Source organism: Anthonomus grandis, chromosome 16, assembly GCF_022605725.1.
Source record: "Anthonomus grandis grandis chromosome 16, icAntGran1.3, whole genome shotgun sequence".
Classification (NCBI taxonomy): Eukaryota; Metazoa; Arthropoda; class Insecta; order Coleoptera; family Curculionidae; genus Anthonomus; species Anthonomus grandis.
This window is the reverse complement of record NC_065561.1, coordinates 8,886,464-8,912,656: the sequence shown is the minus strand read 5'-3', so window position 1 is coordinate 8,912,656 and position 26,193 is coordinate 8,886,464. Positions and strand designations below refer to the sequence as shown.

At 32.6% G+C, this 26,193-nt stretch overlaps 1 protein-coding gene and 1 long non-coding RNA gene across 2 annotated transcripts in view; one reads left to right on the top strand and one right to left on the bottom strand.

Moving 5' to 3' along the window:
* LOC126745466 (mitotic checkpoint serine/threonine-protein kinase BUB1 beta-like) overlaps nucleotides 1-26,193 on the top strand; it is a 129,234-nt gene that overhangs the window by 56,474 nt on the left and 46,567 nt on the right. The window contains exons 9-11 of the mRNA XM_050453320.1: nucleotides 14,248-14,402; nucleotides 14,458-14,559; nucleotides 14,620-14,843. Coding sequence (XP_050309277.1) covers nucleotides 14,248-14,402; nucleotides 14,458-14,559; nucleotides 14,620-14,843 — 481 coding nt within the window. The remainder of the gene's footprint in view (nucleotides 1-14,247; nucleotides 14,403-14,457; nucleotides 14,560-14,619; nucleotides 14,844-26,193) is intronic.
* LOC126745478 (uncharacterized) lies at nucleotides 20,345-22,054 on the bottom strand. Its single transcript, XR_007663562.1, has 4 exons — nucleotides 21,976-22,054; nucleotides 21,387-21,915; nucleotides 20,642-21,281; nucleotides 20,345-20,583 (listed from the first exon to the last, which is right to left on the bottom strand). It is a non-coding gene; the product is annotated as an uncharacterized LOC126745478 (long non-coding RNA).

Below are 26,193 nucleotides of genomic sequence, written 5' to 3'. Positions count from 1 at the left end.
GGGCTTATATTACCATCGTAATATATCAGGGTTCGGTGTAAAATATTTAAATCAAGTGGCGCTTTTATTAAAATTTCTCCCACTACCTTCTCCACTGTCTAAAAGCTGGCGGCCACCAAATCTCTGAATCTTTTAAAACAAAATTTGCTTGTCTGGACTTAGTAATTTTTTTGTGGTTGGATAGTAGGTATGATTCACACGGGTTGGAAATAAATTGGTTTGAACCGAATTACGCGCTACAACACTATCTACTGGCATATAGGTATGCCCCGCTACTAAATAAGTTATAGAAATATCATTTACATGCAGTGAATTTTGTAAAAAGTATGACAACATATTTAGCATGAATTTGTTTTTGTTTTGCCCTGGGCAATTATCGTAAAATAAGGACAGTGATTGAAACTTACCACCTCGATCAACTTGAAGTAAGTAGGTGTATAAATTAGTGCAAATCTCATTAACACCGCGCTTTCCGTCCTTTTCGCCCCATAGGTAACATATTCCGTCTTTTAATTTACTTTCATAAACTGTAAAATTGTAAACGGCATACTTCCTTGAAAAACCGAAAATCATACTTGGGCCATGTGGTGTAGAAAGAACTTTTTGTAGGTCAAACGACACGACAAGAAACCCGTCTTTCGAAGATTTTTCCTGCTCTGCAAGAAAAATCCGTTTTGCTTCATCCTTTTCCTTTGGTGTGTTTTAAGTAGTCATCTTTTACGGAATCAGTTTTTTCAACATCTGGAATATTTTTGTATTTTTCACATTTCAGACACTTTTCTTTTTTAGATCTGTGTATTCCAATAATATATTTTTCTTTAAAAATTTTTCTAAACGCTGAGAGTTTAATCGGTTTATTTCCATGACTCTTTACTACCGATTCGTACATTCTAAACAGATTTTGTACATTTCTAATTTCGCTTGAAAGATACAACCTATTACTTGAGGCACGGCAATAATGTAAGGGTACTCTCGGCAGACTTTTTATAAACAATTTTATACTTTTTATAAAATTGTCTTATACTTTTATACTTTTATATTTTGTCTTGTGTTTTATACTTTTTATAAAATTGTCGAACTCATTTATTTGATCTTCATTCATTTTGTGCTTGGGCGTATGTTTTCCTCTATGGTCCCTATTTTCTTTTAGTTTACCTTGAATGGAGTTTCTAATTATTTTTTGTGTAAGTGTTAATTACAAACTGTTGCCAAACTCGAACTTGCATCCCTTCCTTCATGAAATAATATTGGTATGTAAGGCCCCTCCTTGACGATTCCTTTTTAGTCCTCTTGCGTTTTATTGGTACTACATCCATTCAATTCAACTCATCCATTCAAAAAACTTTTTTTTTCCACTGAACTCTCCATACTCCAATAAAGCGAGGAAAGTTCTAATCTCTCCTCCTCCGTAAAAGCATTGCAGTTGTTTACACATTTTTTATTCAAACAGGGATTTGGTAAAATAGACTTGGCCTTTACTGTTTCATTTTTATAATTTAAATGAGATAAACCTGAATTTCGCAGTCTTTTGTTTCTAAGGCACTTACCACAGCATAAAGAAACCAGCAGTCGCACTTCAATAAAAATACATTGGCTTGAATAAGCGAGTTCGGTGCATGTGTACTAACACAGGCGCGGCATATTTGCTTATAGTAGGGATGCCGCTGACACTCGCTACGGTCCACGCGGCTTTTGCCTTGGCTAGAGCCGGACATTTTTTTAGATATTATTATCTTGTAAAATAAAAAATACTTACATAGTACAAATATTTATTTTTTAATATTAATAAAGTTCATACATTAACAAAATATTTAAACAAAAATAAACATCGCATTTCTACATCTAACAACGATGATATAGAAGAATACGTGCAGGAAGTTAATTAGGTATGTACCATAAATTTAAGAGACCATTCTTTGAGTAATTTTAAAACAAAAAGTTCATATAAACATATGTCCAGAAATTCTTCGTTCTCAATATACACGGTGTTAAAATTAAATTGTTAAACAACTAAAATATACGCCACTGACTTTTGTGCAATTTTTATTATGTTCTGTGGATTATACAAATAAAACTTTTTTGTCTCTTGAATTTTTTTCGTATCTTGCTTAGTTAATAATAAATTCCAAAAGAAACTTTTCCCCAAATTCCTTGTGTGATCCAGGGATATGCAATTAAGTGGACTTTTTTTTCTCGAAAAATTAGCAAGATACGAAAAAGTTGTATTTGTATTTCAGTAAATCAAATAAGATATTAAAAATGGCACAAAATTTAGGTGCCCCAATTTTTTTGCCACAAATATTTCTTCAGGTCTCGTTCGAGATTACACTGAACCTAATAAATTTAATCATGTTAGGGGTAAATTAGCTCCTTAATGTTATAAATAACACCGCCAGAGAACTTGCGGACCTAGGTTCATACGAACTTTTTGTCTTAAAATTACTCAAACACAATTAACACTCTGTATAGTAACGCTTTTAGATTAACATCTGACTACATAGTAGTTTAAGAATTTAAACTAATTATACAAATAAAGTAATATTTCAAAACAAATAGAAACTCTTAGGCCAATAAATAAAGACAAATATTTGGCAACAATTAAAACCAATTTTAACATCTGCGAATTTTTGTTATATTATTAGTATATTATTAAGCACCAACTAAAGTAAAAGTATACAATTTTGCAACTCTTTTAAATATGGCAACACTGTTAAAATCACCCTGTATAGATCTGTTTTTTCTCTATTATATAATACGAAGTAATTATTATAAATTATAATAATCCTGATATTCATGATAACTTATTGCTATGTACTTACCTTTCTGATTCTCTCGGAAATCTAAAAAAATTCAAATCACAATTATTTGAATTGTTCTTACAGATAACAGCCGCACAACGACTCATTCCCCGCGATTCTGTAGCCATTTTAATCAAAATCACAAAACAAACACACAAAAGTTTTTATAAAAACCGCTACGCTTTGTAAAAACGCTATCAAAATAGTCACTAAGTACGGCGCTGAACTAGGCGATACACCTATGAACACAGTTCGATGAACAGTGAGCTCGGCATCCGGAGAACATGGCTAAGGATGCTATTAGTTCGCTTATATTTTCGAGCGGAGTGCGACTGCTGGTTTCTTTATGCTGTGGCACTTACTTTCTGCCTTTTTTTTCTTCCTTCGTATTAAATAATTGCTGCTAGAGGTAGATTCGGCACTAGATTGGTTACTGTCATCAGAAAAAGACATGCTAGTAGAAGATAATACGTCAGAGTCACAAGGACTGTTGTTTTCGGTTGATGGTCCTGCTGCATCCTTTTTTTTTCTTGATTATTTTCATCTTCCGGTATTTTGTCACTAAATTGCTCTGGATACAACGCATCTTCATCGTTTGAGTCCGAATAGTCTACTAAACGTGATCTTACACTACTACAAGTTTTAGTCACAGTTTCGTCAGTTTCAAGTAAAACATCAGTCTCACATTTTTCAGTCTTATCGGAAATACATTGTAACGAAGTAAAAGAAATATCTTGGTCACCTAAGATATAGTTAACAACATTTACAGGACCTTCTCCTTGTTCCCCAAAGAGAATGTCATGTTGCAAAGCTTCATTAAATATGATAATATTGGTTCTTGTATCATCTAAAGCCTTATTTGGTGATTCTGGTGCAATTACTACTTGTTCTTGCGCCATAATAAAACAGTTTATTATTTAAATTAAGTATATTTTTTTTAATACTTTAAATTATAATTAATAATAATTATTATACACAATAGTATTATTATTTTTTTATTACTAAATTTAATGATTTTACATTTTGGTTTCTTAAGGCGTAAGCGACACATCTTCACTTAATTTTAAAGTTAAATTATGTACCTATTTTTTGCACAACATTAGCGTGCATTATGTAATTATTTAAATGAATATTGCATTAATTAAAATAAGCAATAATTTACAACGGAAGTTTAACTTTTGTAGCAGATAGACTAATCTAAACTTTGTGTTACTTGCTTATGGTAGAATGGCGGTTAAGCCTTTTAAAAATTGTAGTTTCAAAAGGCGTAACCGCCAAAAACACAATTAAGGGCTTTTTTACCTATATTAAAAACAAATGTTCATTTCAATATGACAATTCACCTTATAAAGTTAAATCCAGTAAAAATAACCCATAAATACTAATTATTTATACTTACCATGGTATAAAATTTGTACCGGGCGTAAGAGCACCTTTCACCGTGGGAGTTAAACGATCACTAATGGAAAATCGGCATAAAGTGGCGCTTACAAATCTTTAGGGTCAAATTAGAGCGAATATAATTTTTTTAAAAGAGGAAGACAGAAAGATTTTAAAAGAATTTCTCCGTTTTGCTTAAATAGACCTTGATACAATTTACAACAAAAACTATATAATCAAACAAATTATAGATTACATGTTTCGCTTAAAGAATTAAGTACCATCAGACCTAAAATATAAACTACATCTGCAAAACAAAGTTTCAAAAAAAAAATATGAAAAATATTACATAAACTATCTACTAACTACACGATCACATGGGGAGTCGAAGAAGTAAAGTCGAGTAACCACAACAACATACTTTTTATAAAAAAAACTATAAACATTGATATTAAACATAAATTAAAAATTAAACTTAGTCATGTTGCTCGACTTAGGTAGCTTCGAATACTAACGAAAAATACTAACTAAACTATACAATTGACTATAAGGAATTGGACCTTGGATCTCTATTAAGAATGGTGTTTTTGATTTTTGAATATTACTAAACTTTCGTATACATTTTATTTTCGATTATTATTAACTGGTTTTAGTAATTTTAAGTTGTCTATTCCTAGTGGCCAGTATTTAAAACATGTTCAGCCAAACTTGACTTTTCAACTTTTCCATATTTCACATGAGCTGCATGTTCTTGAAATCTCACATTAATTGATCTTCTTCTTTGCCCTATTTACTTCTTATCATAATCATTACAATTAATCTCATAGATCCTGGACCTTTCATTGGTGTTAATTTTGTCTTTTGGGTTTCCTAAAAGATTTCTTAACTTGGCCGAACTTTGATAGACCATTTTTTCCAGACCTAAGTCTTTCAAGTTTAAACACTCGCTACTATAAAACTTCAATAGGAGGATGGACAATCCAAACAGACCACTTTCTTTGTTTTTTCAGAAAAAGGACAAATGTTTTTCTGTTGATCTTCATTTTTTTGAGGACGAGTCCTCAGAATACATCAATTGTTTAAATTATTTTAATAAAACCTGTTTATACATTTCCGTAGATATCACTAATTCAAAAATTGTAAAAATTTAACTTGGTTCTTGTCCAATTTGACTAGGGCAGTTTTTCTAGTAGGAGTTACTAGAAGCTCTAGCAGAGGATACTATTTGAAGAACCTTTAGTTTTCCATAACTTAATTTTTGATATATCGAAAAGTTGTATATAGTAAGATGAAAAAATGTGTCTAATTATAAATAATATCAAAAGTATTAGTTTTCAATAAAAGATCTGAAACTTTGATTTAGTTTTCTAATGAGTTTCCAAAAATTCTTTCTGCTACAGTATTCCCTTAGCTTTTATCACCAAAGCTTTCTTAAACAATAACAGGTTTAATTAACTTTGTTGAATCACAGCCCTAGTCGTTATATGAGAGGGAGTTTCTTCGCCCTCTCCCTATTACATCCAAAACAATAAAACCAAAATGGGTGACCCTTATATTCACATTTTTTGAGCTATTATCATGAAAATTGAAATAAAAACCTAAATTAAAGTTTCTTATGTCGTCGGCCCAATACCAAAACCATGAATGTGAAAAATCGTGATTTGGAGATATTTGGCTTTGAAGGTTTTGATACTTTCTGAAAATTCAGATTTTTGTCGGAATAATTTCATTTCTTGGGAGACAAAGGATCTACTTTGACAGTTTATGACTTGCTTATTATTTTTTCTGTTTATTAGCCCCACCTTCCAAAACGTCACATTCGTGGATTTGGCATTGCAAAATTTTCTTTCAAATCACTTACAGTACAATAAGAAAACCTAAAGACACAATAATTTTTAATATTTTTATTGATTTGAAATATCAATAAACATGCGTATTTTCATTGGGAAACTAGGATAAACTCGGGATCTATAAATCTAAGAAAACAAAACTACTTTAACTTCTAAATCATTGGCAAAATAAACTATAAAAACGAAAAAGGTTTTCTCAAAAAATACTGAAAATACAAAAGGAACTAAATTTATATGCTTAAAGGAGCTTGAGTATAAAGTGAAATGGTTTAATTTTCATCTGAGTTAGTATTTTTACTGTCATCTGGTTCTGGTAATCTATCCCTAATATTATTATTAATTTTTAGCGACTTGTAAAAACTGTGATGAACTTTTGGGATTGTTAAATCAGAACACATTTTTTGTAAATCCTGATATTGTGGCTTCGCAATGGGTAACTTACATTCATATGATTTTTTTAACTCCGCTGTTTTTGGTCGACCTCAAATTTTTTCATGCAGTTTATGTCATGAAATTCTTGTTCAAAATCCATTTTGTAAAACACCTTCGTCATGTCCGATTTAAGATAACGAATCCAGCAAACCTTACGCCATGGTATTTTGTTCATCTCAAATTTTTGCGCTGCAAATTCTTTAAAATCATAAACATCATCAAAGCTTCTGCTCCTCACTTCAAATGGGCTGTAGTTTCATACATGAATGATCTTGTATTACTTGCGCCCAACCTTCAGGAATGTATACAGGAACATGCTTAGCTTTCTGCTCAATTTTGGAACGTATGGAATCGCATTCCATTTCAGTGTGTCCGCTTTCGAAAAATTTATGATCTATGATTTTCAAGCTAGGATGAACAGAAATGAGCTACATACACATAGCAGCAAAATTTGAATTCTTTTGCTGGCCACCACAGCCATCTGACATCATTCTAACTTCTGTTACTTCTGGATTAGATAATACGTATTCATAGATACAAGAAGCGATTTCATTTGAACCCCTTTTACCTTGGGTTTTATCCCATATATAGCAAATGCCATCTTGATTTCCAATATTATAAACTGTCAAGTTATAAACAGCTAACTTGCGCAAGTAAAATATATGTCCTGCAGATCCTTTTGGAGTTGTGAGTACAGCTTCAAGGTCAAAATTGAATGCTAATATAGTAGAATTGTTTATTGCTTCCAGTTTATCAGCACTGCGAGCCTTGCGTGCCAATTCCTTTCTTCTCAAGTGTTGCTGGAACGTTTCTTCTTGCGCTTCTTTTTCTTCTCCAGTCATATTTTTCTGTGCCAAACATATCTTGCACTGGTCCTTCTTTGGCTTAAAAAAACCCACATTATACCTTAGTTCCATTTTGGTCCATACATTGCTTATCTCTTTCATGTTTAGACCTAACGCTATCCATTATTTTTTGTGTTCTAGATGTCACGTTTATCATTTTATAATTGATTTTTTACTACTCAAAATCTATACACGAATGTTACAAAGTATACCATACACTTACAATGTCAAAACAACGAATGTACCACATTCACTGACTTGAAACTTTTAATGCAAGGCAAAACCACGAAAGTGTCACATCCACGATGCGCGCGTTGCGACAGTCGAATACCAACTATAAGTCGAATACAAGATACGTCAAAGGCAGTACAGCTACCGCTAGCAAAACCATGATGCTTGCAGATTCGTTGGTTTGGCATTGTCAAGAACTGGTTTAGAGGTGCTTGAAAATGTAGATAGGTAAAAATTGCCAATTTTGCACATTCATGGTTTTGCCTTGGGACCGACGATGTCAGATTTATACTAACAAAAAAAAGGTAAAAACACAAAGTCACGGTCTCATCAGATCCATATAATTTTTTAAATGCTACACGTGTTTCGCTCCTATCGGAGCATCATTAGGCCTAGACCTACACAGATCACATTACAACTCTTTTTCTCAGACTTATACTAATACAAACGAGATTTAATTCAAGTTTGTTTGATAAATGATAAATTTATCTTTGTGCGATTTTTTGTTGTAAATTTTTCTTTATTTTCTCTAGATTGAATAACGATTTTCTAATTGAACGTCGCCCTAGTGCGTGATCACCCCTTGAAGATAAGACAACTCTTATCAGTTTATATATTTTTTGTTTTAACTAATTAATAATTCTAATTCGATATTTATTTTAGCCTTTTGTTCATAGTAGGTAGTTCAAACTATACAGTGACCGCCTATGGTTCCGCATAAATTCGATAAAAATTAGAGACTTGATTTTTTGAAAAAACGCTCGGACCCGTCGATTTTTATTTTAAGTTGCGCATTATTTCACATACATTTTTGTAGACAGGGTAGAACAAAAAAAATATATGACGTCATCGGTAATTTTTTTTTAATGGAATGCTATATTTTTTATTACATTTATGAAATATAGGCGAAATTCCAAGCAAGTTTTGTATAACACACCTTATTTCAAAACTCAATTGTTTCCGAAATATTTACATTTAACCAACGAGAAAGCAAGTAAGTATGTCTATTTACAAATTAAGATAAAATGGAGGATAAAATGTTATAAACTGTGAAAACTCTTATTAATGTATTAAGTGTTCAAACTGAATCCCATTTACTTCTTGGCAGAAAGCAAGACGGTTTACAAACTCATGTAAAAAACTATCAATTATTTCGGGTGATATACGTCTAATTTAATATCTAATTCTATTTTTCAAATCTTCTACGTTGTTTGGCTTCTCAATATAAACTTTACTTTTCAAATACCCCCATAGAAAATAGTCGCAGGGATTTAGGTCTGGTGACCTGGCCGGCTACTCTATTGGCCCTCTTCGTTCTATCCATCTTCCTGGGAACACTGTATCCAAGTAATTACGGACATCTCGAAAGAAATGCGACGGTGCGCCGTCTTGCTGAAACCACAAATTATCTATCGGGACAGCAGGGTCTTGTTCATCTGGGTATAGGGCAGCCAAAGCAGGGATAAGATCTTCTTGAAGAAAATTCAAATAGCGTTGTCCTGTTAAGTTTTCTTCGAAAAAGTATGGCCCTATTACTTTATTTTCAACGATACCAGCCCAAACTTTAATAGATTTACGGTACTGTGTATGAGCCTCAGTTGCCCACTGTGGATTTTACACTGACCAATACCGACAATTTTGCCGATTTACGACACCGTTTAAACAAAAAGTTGCTTCATCCGAAAACAAAACTCGTAACACAAACTGACGGTCATTATTGCAAATGTTCATCATTTGCTCGCAAAATTGGTTTCTTCGATCAGGATCGTCCTTATTTAATTCGTGTATTAGTCTAATTTTATAAGGGTGGTATCCATTTGCTTTTAAGATGCGTCTTACTGACGTTCCGGTTATATTATTATCAACTGAAATTTGTGAAGTTGCATTGTTTGGATTTTCTTCGACGGAAAGCAGAACGTTTAATTTTGTTTCTTCAGAAACTTTTGAACGACCTGATCCTGGCAAATCCCTAACATGACCTGAAGTTATGAATTTATGCTCTATTCTACTAACTGTTGACTGAGGAATAGGATGGTTTGGGTATTTGGCATTAAACAGTTCACTTAGGGGAGACCGGGGACAATTGAAACAATTTCCAAATATTAATTTTTTTCTCTTAGAGAAAATCATATTTACAGCTAAAAATTTTTTTTACAAGGATATTTATTAATTCCTTGTATATTTTAAATCAGGTTATTTTACTTATTATATAATGCCTGTAAGATATTAAAGGAAACATATAGCCTTGTATATTGTTTCAATTGTCCCGGAGACGGGGACAGTTTAAACACATACCAGGGACAGTTGAAACACCATTAAGAGTAAACAAAATATTTATTTTAATACTGAAATAACATTCAATTTAGAAATACGAAGAAAAAAACATTGATGCATATAATTTTTACACTTAAATAAAACCAAATTTTTTATTCAAAAGTTTTAAACAACATAATAATTATCTTAATGTTGAAATAAAGATAAATTAGCAAAGTAGAATATTTATTCTGACATGCAGTTACGACAGATATACAAATCTTCTTGACGAGTGCATTCTACATGTGACCATTGGTGGCAATCAATGCAATGCACCCATTTTTCCCCTGAACGGCTATTTCTATACGATTCCAAACATACTAGACAAAAACAGTCTTCATTGTCACTGCTGCTATCGTCCTGACTATTCTGTTGACGAGTTTTTTTGGACACTGGTGTTTTTGATGTATTTTTTGAATCACCAATTTTTTTTTCACTTTCTTCTTTTTTTTTGCTTCATATTCTTGTTGAATAGCATCTTTTTCTGGTGTGTCCGTATAAATGGTGGATTTTCGACTTTTGCGTTTCCCTGTAGTTTTCCAAGGAAGAGCTTTTGGTAACGGCCTTATTAGCTCAGGTGAAAACACATCCAAAGAGAGGTTAGAGGCTGACTGGACACTTGTAGATGCAACTGGAGGCGGGGTGCTTGGTGGCTCTAGCGAAACAGTTCCGCTCGTTGACGCTCTTGGAGAGTTAGAATTTACTAATTTTGGAAAAGAATCAGTGCTGCTTAAATCTTTATTCTCTCTTGAACCTACTGCCTGGACTTCTTGGGGGATATTTAACTGCAAATTTTCGGGAGCAGGTCTGTCAGTTACATATGATGGAGCAAAATCTAAAGCCGTAAAAATATCTCGATTAAACGGCCATATACCAGTGCACTGGAATCTAGCAACAATATTAGATTGTGTTAAAACCATAGAGAGGCTCTGTTTAACGATGCTGGCGTGGGACTCTGTAAATTTTCTCTATTGGAGAAGGAAGCGAAGAGACAAAGATCGCTTAATGCCGTGGCACTCTATAAACATTTCCTTATAAACTTCGTTGTTGCTCGGGCATAGAGAATTCGATAATTATCTATTTTAAAAACATCAGACAATTGAGCATAGTCCAGCTGTGAATACAAGAAGAAGAAAATGACATTTTGTCAATGTCATATTGACATTTTGACTTTTTTTTTATTTTGCTTATATCAAAAGTTTGTTGTGATGTGAAACTTAGAACTTAATTTTTGGCTTTGTTTTACTGTTTTACATTAATTTTCATTGGTTCTAGCGCCTAAAACGCTTAGTTCAAGCACTTTCAAAAACTTTAAAATGTTTCCTATGGAAAGATTTTTAATTAACGAGTTAGAAAATCGGCAGCGAATGCAAGAAAATCGTCTTGAAAAACGAGTGATGAGAGACATGAGTCCCCCCCTTTTGCATTACCGGCCCGCAGATTTTCAGAACTCTTCCGGTTAATTAATCAATTGCAAGGTGTAATTTTACATAGGATATTATTTACTTGAGGGAATGGATGAGTACTTACCTAGTAAAATAATTTGATTTCTCCTTTTCCTTTTACCCTAAATCACAGAATACAAATATAAATAAAAAACGAAAAACTGAAAATAAATCATGACATAACACTTAAAAAAATCAGATAGTGATTAAATTTTTTCTCCCTCCTAATAAAATTTCCCGGTTCACGGCGTACGGACGGGGAGTCGGTGTCAAATCCAAATAATTAAGCCAATAGTTTATTCTTTCCCACAATACACGCTAAAAAAGGAAGAAAATAGTATCTTTACAATAGAAAGGTCCTTTTCGTTATCGCTTAAGAAAGCGAGGTCGTCTATATTCGTTCTGTAATGAAAAAGCCCGAACGGCGTTACAGAGTACGAAATACCGTAGAGATAGAGAATAAAGAGTTTATCTATCGCTATTTGCGTTACAGAGTCCCACCTCTGGAGATGTCATAAATTGTCATCGTTTTGCCTGGGTTGTTTCTCATCCAAGAATCGCAAGTTGAATTTGGACCATAAATCGATCGATGTCAGTTGTCTTACTTACATACATACCATATATACAGTATCGAATTTTTTAAATGGACCATAAATCGATCGATCCAAAGGTTGTAGTTTATGTAAACAGTGTGGGGGAAATGAGAGGACAACAATGCCGTTTTCTGTGCAAAAGTCCAAGCATGGTATGCTTATATGAGATTGATGGTTATCTATTAAAAGCAAAACTTTTTTATTTTCAATTGAACTGTTGGTATGTTTTTGAAAGTGTCTTAAGTATAGCAAGAATTCATCTTCTTGCATCCATCCACTAGCATTTCCTGCTCGAATGCACCCAGGTGGACCGTCACGAACGAAATGATCCTGATATCTCAATCTTGGAAAGATAAAGATTGGTGGGATGCTATTTCCAATTGCATTTACCGCTATTGCATCTGCCACTGTAACCAAAGGGCCACGTTCTCCTGATGTAAGTGCGCCCCTACCTGTTTGCGTCCCTTTTCTGCTACTATTTTAGCAGGTTTTTTTACCGTCGTAACACCGGTTTCGTCTATATTATAAATGCCCTTCGCTTGGAATTTATATCTGTCTATTACCGTGGCAAGATTGTCAAAGAAAAGTTGTACATTTGTTGGGTCAAAACTAGTCGCTCTTGAAAGGCTTGTAGCCTGGGGACAACGGATTGATAGTTCAGGATTACGTTTCATAAACTCGGAAAACCAATCTTCTCCTGCCAATGAGTTTTTAGTCCATGTATTCGGCATATTCAATGAATATTTTACGGCTATTTGGTAGGCCAGTTTACGTATTTCTTTTGGCGATAGACCGTAAAATATTTGAGATGCCTTTATTATGCATTTAACGATGGATTTTTCCTGCTCAACGTTAAATACTCGTCGTAAGCACCTATATCCCATTGTTATAGTTTCAGTAGACCCTTGTTCAATAGATTCTTTTTTTTTCTTAATTATCTGTCTAATGTAACATGATTCAGTTCAAACAAATCTGACCTTACGGATGCTCCATTTTCAATAACCTCCCTAATACGCATTTTCGTAAACCAAGTTGGATTTGAGACCTCTATTTGTTTTCCTGACCCTTTCACGTGGCATTCTATAACAAAATAATAGCCCTCAGAGAGTTTGTTACAATCAGTTAATCAGTTTACGCAAAAATAATACCAAAAGCCTTCTATAAATTATGTTTCAACCGTCCCCATAAAAATTATTTACATCTTGTTTTAATTTTTTTTTTTTTTTTTTTTTTTTTTTTTTTAATTCATTTATTGACCTTGTGTTGAGCACATTTAGTCACGAAAAACCTCTATATATAATTTTTTTAGTACTTAAACTAAATCGAACATCACAAACGACCATGCCAAGTCTGGGACTCGAACCCAGGGCCACACGACTGCTAGGCAGGTATATACCCACCGCGCTGCCGGCGCCGGCATTGTTTTAATTTAAACTCTTTAATTAAAACTAACAAGTTTAGGCTGCTAAACCTAAGCAAAAATATAAAAAAATTGATTAAAAACAAAAAAGTGGTGTACTTACACTGAAATTTCTTGTTTCCACACTTTTTAGATGAAACGTAAAACTTACTTTGTTGACATAAAATAAGAGAGCCGAGCGCAAACACACCCACTTTGCTCAACTGCTAGTTTCACACTGTCGAGCAGAAATGTGGAATTAGTCAAACGTTGTGAGACTGCGTACACGAGTTTTTACCTTCGCGTCTAAAAAAAATGGCGACTGTTTCAACCGTCTCCTATTTCAATTGTCCCCGGTCTCCCCTACTTCTTTTTGCGTGCGCACTCGATCCGCGTACCCTAGCATCATCAAAATTTCAATTCGTTGGGTTTCCGTTAAATTAGCCATCATTTATTCTGATAAAAACTATTAATTTTCGATACAGTTCGATATATATTTCTGATACAGTTGAGTTTTGAGATAAGGTGTGTTATACAAAATTTGCTTGGAATTTCGCGTATATTTCATAAATGCAATAAAAAATATAGCATTCCATTTAAAAAAATGACCGATGACGTCATATCTTTTTTGTTGTTCCACCCTGTATACAAAAATTTATGTGGAATAATGCGCAACTTAAAATAAAAATCGACGGGTCCGAGCGTTTTCTCAAAAAATCATGTCTCTAATTTTTATCGAATTTATGCGGTCACTGTATAACTTAAGAGTAAATAAATAAATATTTGCAGATAGTTGCAATCAAACACAGTTTATCTGCAACTATTTTTGAGACTATAACTTCAAAACTCTTTCTGATTTATAGAGAATGGTTTAAACGTTTTTATTGCTTTTTTTTTCTAAATATAACATAAAATATAAGGTTGAATCCCTACATTTAAACTTCTTAATTTTTTTTTGTAGTAACAGTAGTGTTGTAGCCAGACCAAAATTTGAAGTATTAGAAGATCCCCAGCAATCTGCTATCTCGCGGAAGTACAAATCATCTCCGACGAATGATGTCAAACCCTCGCCTTTTGCAATTTTTGAGTCGCCTATGCAGGACGTACAGATTCAGGGTAATTAACTATAAAACATGGTGACCCTAAAGAATACTAATCTGATTAATATTAGGTCAACCATGTGAAATAGCGCCTAGCCCAAGACCTAAAACTAGCGCATTTGCTATATTCGAACAACCAATGCAAGATAATCTGTTCCAGGCTCCGGCACAAGGTAGAACCATAGGAAATCGCTATTGCTGCATTGCTTTATGAAACTTGAATTTTATTTTAGGTAATGCTATGAAAACGGCATTCAGGACGCTAAATGCGGATGAAGTTGAAACCGGATCTCGTGGAGGCATGGATAATGCCATGGCTGCTCAGCCGGCCCTTATGGCAGCCATACCCTTCTCTGATAATAGTTCTTCTTCCGCCTCAGACCTGGAAGAGATGGACAATGCGTTGGAGACATCCTGCACAACGCAGCAATTTAATTTTAATCTTAACGAAATGAAGGTAAGTTGCCAATATTCGATATTAAAAATGTAAGGACTTAATAGATTTTCAATTAACACAAATTGAAATAAATAAATACATGCAAGGTGACCTATGAACAACGTACCTTAAAGCCTTGCAGGGTGAGAAAGAACTTTTCGGCAGAATTCAAAATAGGTTAAGTGTATACAGTGTGTCCAAGATAAGGATGTCTATCATGGGGATCTCGGCAGCTATAGGAGATACGAGGTTGATTAAATTAGAGAAAAGTTGCGCATTTTAGAGCCTAACAATATGCTGTTTAGAAAGTTTTAAAATTTTGAGTATTTTCGGAGATATTCGAGAAAAACCGAAATTTACCGATTTCGTTTTTATTTTTTTCTGGCGTTAAGAGATATGGAAAAACAAAAGACACTTTCTTGTGGCCACTTTTTAAGCTCTAAAAAATAACATTGCGAGATTTTTCGTACGACGTTTTGTTTCGAAGAAACCATCATAAACTTAATTTTTTTATATGGCGCGTAAAAAAAGTATACCCTGTATAAAATAGCATATTTTATTACGATTATAACGATGTATGACACAATATGTTTCTACAATATTTAAATGATAAAAATTGGATTTTTATTAAATTCCGATAGTTTTGATGTAGTAGGCGGTGAAATGATGACGCTGAGTATGGTGTAGTAGGCTGCTATTACTCATATTTTGAAATTATTAAATAAAAATAATTTTGAAATTATTATATTTCATAAATAATTATAAATTAAATAATAATAAATTATGAAATCACGTTAATGACAACTTAAAAACTTTATTCATATACCTTCACGTAGCTAGGTCACGTAATTATTTTAAAGAATTAAACATATTATTAAATTAAAAAACTACCTACTAGAAACCCAAAAATACTAATTTAAATCATAGTAATAAATGTTCAAACAAAATAACAATATATAACAAGACAGATAACATCTTTTAACAGTCGAGTTTAAAACACTTCTTAACATATCAGGTATAATGCTCTCAAATGCTTCAAGAACTATTCTCGTCAGCTGATCCTCAGTTTCAAAAACACGGCTGTAAAAATAATTTTTGCAATAGCCCCAGAGAAAAAAGTCGAGCGGAGTTATGTGTATGTGGGGAACGAGGAGGCCACGGAACTGTTAAATGTGTTCCTATCCATTTTTCCGGAAATCTGTTCGATAGATACTCTCGCACGATTAGGGCATTGGCACCATCCTGCTGAAACCAACAGTTTCTAACCTTGGCAAGCGGTAAGTTGTCCAAGGATTCTTCCAAATCGCGTTCTAATAAGTTGCGATACCGCTCCGAGGTAAGGGAATTGTTGTAAAAAAAGGGGCCTATTAAATCTGTTCCAAAAATGCCAACCCACATATTAAAACCGAAACGGTGCTGATGTCTAGCCATTCGGTGTACTCGGGGATTATCTCTTGACCAATAATGGGTGTTCTTCCGGTTAAAAATTTCATTCTTTGTAACCATGCTCTCGTCGGACCAGATAATACTATGGGGAAATGTTTCATCCTCCTGACACTTCTTGGTGTACCATTCACAAAATGTTCTGCGCCTTTCTTCGTCACCAGGTCTGAGGCCTTGACAGATTCTGAATTTAAATGGGTGGTATTTTTTTTTTCAAAATGAAGTGGGCAGTAGATTTTGGTATTCCAGTGGCATTTTCAATTTTTCTAACAGATATTTACCGATTTTCAGTTACAGCTAATACCACATTATTTTCCTTTTCTTCATTGCAGGGCTTATTTCTTGACAATACTGGCTTCTTAAACGCGCCATACTGCTTAAGATTGAAAACCAATCTTCCGAAAATTTTAGTACTATGTTGTTTCCTGTCTGGATAGTTATTTAAATACATACGACCAGCTTCAACAGAGTTGCTGTAGCATAGGATATAACATTTCAACATATCAAACTTTTCCTCAGGTAAAAAAGCGTCTTCCATTTTGTAACAAAAAAAACTAGCAACAAGATGCAAAAACAGAGTTCAAAAACACAATGTCAACTAAATTTATCAAATAATTAAAACTACTTACTTCACTTACCATAAAAATCATAAAAAATAATGGTTATAATAAAAACTACTTTGACATTTAATTTTTATTTAATTTTGACATTTTCTCAACGTCATTTCACAGCCTACTACATCAAAACTATCGGAATTTAATAAAAAATAATTTTTTACAATTTAAATATTGTAGAAACATATTGTTGTAATCGTAAGAAAATATGCCATTTTATACAGGGTGTAATTTTTTAACGCGCCATATAAAAAAATTAAGTTGATGATGGTTTCTTCGAAACGAAACGTGGTACAAAAAATCTCGCAATGTTATTTTTTAAAGCTTAAAAAGTGGCCATGAGAAAGTGTCTTTTGTTTTTCCATATCTCTTTAAATAACGCCAGAAAAAAATAAAAGCAAAATCGGCAAATTTCGGTTTTTCTCGAATGTCTCCGGATCTACTCATAATTTTAAAACTTTCTAAACGACGTATTGTTAGGCTCTAAAATGCGCAACTTTTCTCTAATTTATCAAACTCGTATCTCCTATAGCTGCCGAGATCTCCATGATAGACATCCTTACCTTGGACACACTGTATATTGGAGGACAAGTTTGACGCAGAAAACTTATGAAAACCTTGAACCCATTTTTTTTACAAATGGGAATGTTAGTGTATAGTTCAAAGCTCCATATTTCCTAAATGCAATGTAAAAGGAAATTAAAATTGACCTTTCTTTTACGTTGCATTTAGGAAATATGGAGATTTTTTATTGATATTTGTACTACCAACAATAGGTTTGACAATACTGAAATCCATACAGTGATACAGGTTATCTTCAAATCGTTGTCTTATATTCTGTAACTTTTGCGATCACCTCGCGACATACGTCATTGATGTATTAGGTGGAGTACTGTAAACTTTGCTTTTGCTTTTTGTCAAAAAGAAAATGCAGAAGACTTAAGTTTGGTGGCCGAGTGGACCTCTCAATTGCGCCCCATCGTCTAATCCAGCGTCCTGGAAATGTGTTATTTAAATAATGATTTAGATAGTGATGGAAATTTTTTAACATTGTCTGTACAAATAATCTCTGTACGGCGCGTAAAGAAATACCCATACGATTTTTTTGCTCCGTTTTGATGTGTGCTTTTTGAGCTTTTATTATTTCTTTTGACTAGTAACATCTAACGTAGTGTGCTTATTTTGTGTAGGGCTTTTTTAGTTAAAAGTCCTATATAAAAACCTTATAAACTTTTTATTTGGATATTAAAAATGTCGATATCTTTATGTTCTAATTGCAACAGCAACATTACTCGGTCAAATCTCGACATCGCGTGTCATTGTAGTCGTGAATATCATCTGACATGTGTAAAATCACCATCCAGTGTGATTTCAACTTAAATTCAGACTCCGGCATTGCTTAGCGCTGTAAAGAGTGCACTTCGACCTGTCTACGAGGACCACCGCAAAACACTTCTTTAAAATCAGTTCAGTCGGGGTTTGCTGATTCTCTGAACTTTTTTGGCTCGATGATAGATGACTTTACCAGTGAAATGGTAAATGAATGATCTAAAACCGTTGCTGAATTGCAGTGGGAGTGTTCCGAGGTTCGTCAGGAATCTGCGTCTCTGAGAATAAAATTTGAAGCACTGCATCAAGAATATTTGAGAAAAACAACATCGAGCTGTGGTATCCCCGAAAAAAGGAATGAAAGCATCGCAGTTGTAGTAAAAAGTTGTGATCGGTTGTCGGAATGTAAATTAATTATGAAGATGTTGGAACATACCATAGGGTGGCTCGTTTCAACAAAGGGAAAGACACTGGTAGCTTCCCTAAAAATATAATTGTAAAGTTTTTCTCTTTATCCAAAAAAATTAAGCTTCTTAGTGCAATCAAATCCGCAAAAGGTCGTAAGCTTCAGACTTTGGTTTTAAAGGACAAACAAAATATTTATTAATGTTATTTATAGACTACCCTCAGCAGATAAACAAGAAGGATTTAAACTATTCTATTCTATTTTAGGATTTTTGCAGGATTTTAACTATTCTGAAAAAATCTTGAGTCAAAAGAGACTTTTTGGCATTTTAGATTGTTTGGTGGCCTGGTGTGTAAGTTTTCTTTCTGACAGATTTCAGCAGGTACAAATTGGTAATGCTACCAACTGGGGTTCCACAGGGTGGTCATCGTTCTTCTCTATTGTTCAATATTTTCATTAACGATATTTTGGTTTGCTTTGAAAATAGTAATTTTTTGTTGTTTGCCGACGATTTAAAGGTTTATAGGATGATCGGTTCAGAACAGGACATGGTTCTCTTGCAAAATGATCTGAATAGATTATGTGAATGGTGTGTTGGTAATGGTTTGGCTTTCAGTGTGGGTAAATGCAGTTGCACTAGTTCATACAAAATAAACAAGCAGATAATTTCCTCCTATACTATTGATAATGTTAATCTTAGGTATACTGAAGTAGTAAAGGACCTTGGTATCTTTTTTGATGAACAATTGAATTTTAATACCCATGTGAATACTGTTATAACTAAAGCATCTAAGGTCCTTGGTTTTGTCCTGCGCAATTGTAAGGACCTGTCGGTTAAAACTTGCTAAAGGTTGTACATATTACTTGTTGTCTCTTTGCTGGAATATCGATCAATAATTTGGTCTCCTTTTTACATGAATAATTGTATAGCACTGGAGAGAGTTCAAAAACAAACTTTACATATCAGTTCCTAATGACCATTGTTATGATGAAGCAGTAAACTTGCTGAATATGCGAAGTTCACTTAAGAGCGCTATTCCTGGCGCGACCAACTGAGAATCCGCTTTTAGTCGTTTAGCCCGTCCGGCAAACATCTGACAACACGGCACCGTCGCGCGTTGCGTCGTCACTTGCTTTCCCATCGATCCGCAGCGATTCGGGCTGCATTGCGTTGTGAATTTTTGAGCGGTCTCGTCCAGAAAAGCGTTTTATTATTTTTTTTTTTTGAAGTTTATTCTATTTCTGCTTCATAAGAAGTTTTTGCGCAATTAGTAAAGCGTTTATTGGATACGCTTTTATGATTTTAATCTTAAAAAAAAAATCTTTAGGCTTATACGGATTTTCAATAAACATTGTAAAAAAATTGCACCAAAACACAAGACACAAGCGCAATTTTATTCTGCATTATGTTAAAATATGTTTTTCACATCTCTAAATAATTAAAATCTTATTAGATTAAATATTACTATTTATTACACATAATAACCTATAAATTATCTATTATCTATAAATATTAGCTTTAATTATTGTGTTTGAGATATTGACAGTTAAAAATCATCTTGAATACACTTTGATACGCTGTAAGTTTATTTTATTTTTGCACTTATTTTTACCAGATTCGTGCTACGCCCAATTTAGGTATTATGGGAAAATATTGCAATAAATTTAAAAAAAAAAAGAAACGAACGAAACGTACATTAACAAAAAAAATATAAACATATAAAAAACGTATATACATATTTATTAAGGTTTTTACATATTAGGAAATAAATTAAAAAAATATATATATTACATTAGCTTCTGCATCGATTCAGTTGACAGGTTTTCCGCCAACGGAAGAATTTTAAGTTCTGATAGGCAGCGCTTTTGGATAAAGCGGGTCGACTATTTCTGGTAATAAAAAATGGAAGTAGAAGGCTTGTAATTTTGGTAACATTTGTTCCTCCCAAAATTGTTCATCACGGCCAATCTAAAAAAATACAGAATACTATAAAGTATTAATTTATGTTTTCAATTAAAACTCTCACCTGTTCAACTAACATGCCAAGAGGGCTCCAAATAATAAAATAGCATGATTTCTTGTTAGCTATAGCTAACTGCCCCTGAACTTGGTAGTAATAATTGTGGTTTTTTTCAAATGTAGGTGGTTATTTTCCAATGTAGCGAATGTAATCTTTTTTGATAATATTGCTTCGGTTGGAGTCATGTTGGCAATGCTAAATGGGCATTTAACTTCTACCAAATCATGCTCTCGATTTCCCCATGTATATCATTTTAAGTAGGACACTCTGTATACTTGTATTAAAATATAAAATATACATACTACAAATTTCTCGAATTTTCTTGGCAAAATTTCGCAACAAATGATTCCTGCACTCCACCTTTTGCACCAACATATTACCATAGAGCTTTGATTGCAATAGTTTTCGGTGGACCGAGGAATCTCCATCACCAATCATTTTTGTAAATTTTAAATTGTAATGCTTCTTTTAAAGCCCTCCAATACTATGTCAGCTTCCATCGATGTAGATGTACCGTTCCAGTTCTTATGACACTTATATATTGGAACATCTTTTTTTTATTTTCGTACCAGGAACATAACGAACAAAATTTATTTCTTATTCCCAGAAATAACAACTTCCCTGTTTTATAGCCAACTATACATGCCTAAAAATTACAAATTAAAACATTAATCATTTATGTAATGTTTTTAGTCAACAGTTAAAAGGAAATACTTATTTTTGATTTTGATATTATTATTATTAGTATTACCACTCCAGAAGAAGAATCATAATTGACATTGTAGGATCTCTTTGCCCAAGCCTCATCGGTCACTACGGTAATACATGGAATTCCATCTTTATCCACTTCGCCTTCAATGGTTGCGATTCTAGCTTCTTCAGCGGCAGCTTCTTCCATACTCTTCCATGCGGATTCCCTAATCAAATAACCCACTTTCTCATGGTGGCTGCTAAACGTTTTATAAGACATAAATGGTATATTCATGGAAGTGGCTACTTCTTTAATTTGTGAATAGCCTAGTCCGGTAGATATGCTTAAAACCATTGAAGAATTTAGTTCAAGTTGTTGAGATTTATTTTCTTCATTTGAAATTACTTTAGTGAGGTTACACATTTTACATTTTAGTGTAAATTCACTATATAATCCGTTGCTCTTTTCTTTAATCAATTCCATATCCACAAGAGTGCAGTCAAACGGTTTATGCCGTTCCCCATTTAAAAATTGTTTAAATAAATATTCAACGTCAAATATCCGCCTACCTGCTATCTCAAATTCATTGCTTAAAAATTAATTAATTTTATATAATTATTTTTAATAAATAATGTATTAAATTATTTACCACTTTTTTCCTCCGATTCTAAATTATTTTCTTGCTGGCTTTGACTTTTAGCACCATTTTTAAGTTTATTATCATTTTCTATACTAAAATGTAATACGTTTAGATTATAATTAAAAAATAACATGTAATATATACATACCTCATAGAATCTTCAACATTTAACTCACTATAATTATTCAAAATTGTTGGCGATATTTGTTTCTGAGAATCTTGATAATTATAACTACACGAGGGTTTACTGTAATAAATGAAAGTTTTTTTTCTATGGAATATGTTGTATTTTTCAGGATAATGTTGTTGTAAATTCTAAATACTCAAAAAAGTTACCTTAAAAACATTAAAAAGTTAAAAAAGGCACTTCTCTAAATGCTTATAAAAAATCCTATACTAACCTGGATTCCTCGCGAGCCTTTTCTTCTAGATGGTCGACAGAAACAGTATTTTTAACAGAAACAGTATTTTTAAAAGTTTGAGATGCAGTTCTAAAATAAAGTAAGATTAAAAAGTTTTAATAAACCTAAGTAAATAATAAACCTTTATTTAGGTTAAAACTGTTTTATACGTACCTTAAATTGTTTATTTTATTAGATCGGGCTTGCTTCATTCTTTGTTTTAAAGATTTTTTATTAATATAATACACATCTTTTTTACCCTCCTTTCGTTTACCCATTGTTTATTATTAAAATTTTTCAAACCGCCAATAAAAAAAATGGTTAACTAATACACAATAAAATAGATAAGAATAAAAAACGCAAAGATAAAAGAAAAAACAATAATAACACGAAACACAACTACCCCAAAAAGCACAAAATCATAGGTATACAAATTACAGCGGAAAAACAGTAGCATGCAATTACCGAAATTGATATAATATCGAACAGCTTCCGTTCAGTGGACGACTCTCGTCACCAGCCAGACAAGCGGCGCGCGGCGCTGCGTTGCCAGCTACCAGCAAAAGCCGCAGGTATTGGGAAATTTAAAGCTGTTTTTTCAATTTTTCGGTTATTGATATTACGCTCTTATTAATTAAAATTTTATATTTTACCATTTGGCTTAATTTTATAATAATGATTTTATGTTCCCGCTATAGACGAATTTTCGACTTTTTTTCATTATTGCAGAATTAAAAACTACAAAAAAATAAAAAAATAAAAAAAACGTTCTGTAGCGGTGTTCTTTAGGAAATTTAAATAACTTTACTCAAAACCGCAGTTAAATATCTTTTAAAATAAAGGAATTACTGAAATAACAGTAATGAGCAGGTGACTAATGCTCTTAAGAGACACACTGAGAACGATTTAATGTTAATGTTTAAACTATTGAATGGCCTTGTGATTTGTCCCGAACAACTTAGTAAAATTTCATTTAATATTCCACACCGTAATCTGAGGGTAAATCGATTGTTTTCTTTGCCTCATCATCGTACCAACTATGCTATGCCCTCATCTGACGAAAGAACATTGAGGTTAGTAAACTCTAATGGAATTAAAGTTTTGAGAATTTCCTTATTGCATTTTAAGTCTTGTTAAGAATTAGTAGGATTTTGTTTTTTTTTTTTAAATAATTTTGTTTCATGATTAGTAATTTGAAGTACATTTGATCATTGTTATTCATAACAATATATCTTGTTTTTTCTTAGGTAATGTTGCAATGCCAATTTGTTTATATTTGTTGTTTATATTGTTTATATTTTGAAATATTATTATTACTACTTGTAAAACAGTTTAATTATTCTTGTTATTAAGATCAGGTCAGATAATTATTGTTAATGAATAAATCTAGCTTTTTTTTTTTCAGCATTATTTATATTTTTTGTAATGGGGTTGATCCCGTGTATTGATTAAACAAATAAATAAATAAGCCTATACCTATTACAAAAAAAAGTATAAGGACTGTTTGAAAGCAGTTATAATATGTTATCCAATTTATATAACAAACGTTTAAGTGACTAAATCATAGAAAAAATATTTATATCTGCAGCATAATAATAAAAATGTTTTAGTTTATTTAAAAGCCAACTGTCCGATGCCAAATTTTAGTAAAATGAATCTACTCTATTATGTGTATGTACCTCTAGTTTTTTCCTGAAACCAGTGACACTTTGGGAGGTATCTAACTTACATACATTCACATACTATACATTCAAATAGAGGGTACATTCAAATTCCTGATCTAATGAAAATGTTTAAAGGCTTACCAGTTTTAAAAAACAAAGGACTAAATCAAGATGTAATAAATTATAATTTATGTGCAAAGCCATATATCAAAAATTTTTCTTACAAACAAATTACCTGCCAAATAGTAATAAACATGATTTTCTACCAAAAAAGTCAACAACTACAGCTGTTTCACTCGTTGGGTGACCTCTAATGACCCGGCCATATTGCCAAATTATCAATATTTTCTATCCATTCAGTTACCAATGAACCACTTATAATATAAATAATTATTATTTATTTTGTAGGAAAAATCCTTTTTAGGCATAGTATTTAAAAACACTTCTAAAAAAGACAATATTAATGTGTCACGATGAAATATAATGAAAATATAAGGTACACCATTTTTCTGGACACCTCAACGTCTGTTTTTTAACAGCTGCATTTCATGAACTTTGATTGTACTACTTTGTTGACGTACCAGTGAATAGTGACCAAAAATGTCTGCGAATAATGGATATTTTATCGACCTCAAACTTTTGTATTTGAAATGGTTTTCCTAATTGTGATATATCATTTTAAAGTCACACAATCTCCTATCTAACCAAACCCAAAAAAATAAAATTGGTTGACGTATAAGCGAATAGTAAAGGTACGTTTCCTTTGAAGCGGCGGATGCACGCGGCTGACGGACTGCGTCTATCGCATGTGGTTGACGCAAGTTTAGTGTTTTCTCTCGCGCGTCAGTTGTGTACGATCTTTGACAGAAAGCGGATACTTCTTTTCGATAGAAATAAAATTTATTATGGATAAAAACGACTTGCTATTATATCGTTTATTGGAAGAAATCGATAAAGAGGAGGAAATATTGATGGAACTCAACAATTACGAAAAAATTGCGGAAGTTCATCCCATGTTTAAGAGAAGAAGAGAAGAGGGATGTTTTAACATACTTATTAATGAACATTTATTAAAGGATGAGAGAAAATTTCGGGAGTTTTTTAGGCTAAACATTTCACAATTTAAATATATTCTGGATATGATAAAAGATGATATAACGAGAAATTCCTCAAATAAATATCCGTATCCTATAACCCCAGATGAAAAACTAGCTGTTACTTTGCGGTAAGTATTATTTATTTATTCATGATCATATTCGGTAGGTACCTAATTAAAATACATCATAGATTTTCATATTGGTTGAAAGCATGTACATAAAAATTTTGCATTTTTGAAGGTACTGGTTGTGTTGGCGTAACTGGTGGTGCTGGCGTAACTGTTGGTGGTGGTGAAATCGAATATAAGAAACTACTGCTAGAATTTGATTCTAAAGGTGATATTTGAGGCGTACTGCTAGTAGATTTGTTACGTTCTTCTAAATCAATAACCGTTTTTAAGGTTTGCAATTTTGCTTCGTTTTGGAGCTCTCTCTTGAATTTTTTTACGGATATAGCAATACTTTTAAAAAACACATCAATTTCATCATCTTCGTTTTTTTTAGATATTGAATTTATAATTTTGGCTCGGTCGTTTTGCCTGTCTTGCATCATTCGAGTAAGATTGTCAGTGAATTTTTGTTTCTTACTTGGCTGTGAACGTAAACTGTGACTTGGAGTGTTCCTTTGTAGAGTAAAACAAGATGCTTGAAAAGTAGATGTAGATGGTGCTTCAGAGGTGAAAAGTGCATCATCAAACTCTGGGGGTGAATAAGGTAGTATACATATAGTTTCAATACTGTCAGTTTCTTGTTCATATTGACTTTCTTGCTCTTCAATGTTTGATGTGCTTCTACAATATAAAGTGTTGTATTAAGAAAATTATAAAGAATCCAAATCTCTTAAATATACTTACAGTCGTTAATGATTCACTTTTTTTAGAAAAAACAACCTTTTAGACAGAGGCCAAGGTTTTGATTTATTGGTAGCAGATCCAGTTGATCCCTTTTCTTTTTTTTTCTTTTCATATAAGTGTCCTTAATGTTACGCCATCTTTTCTTACAATCTGTCACTGAAAAAAATGTAAACAATAATTTAAAAAATAAATTATTTATTAATGTTTTTTG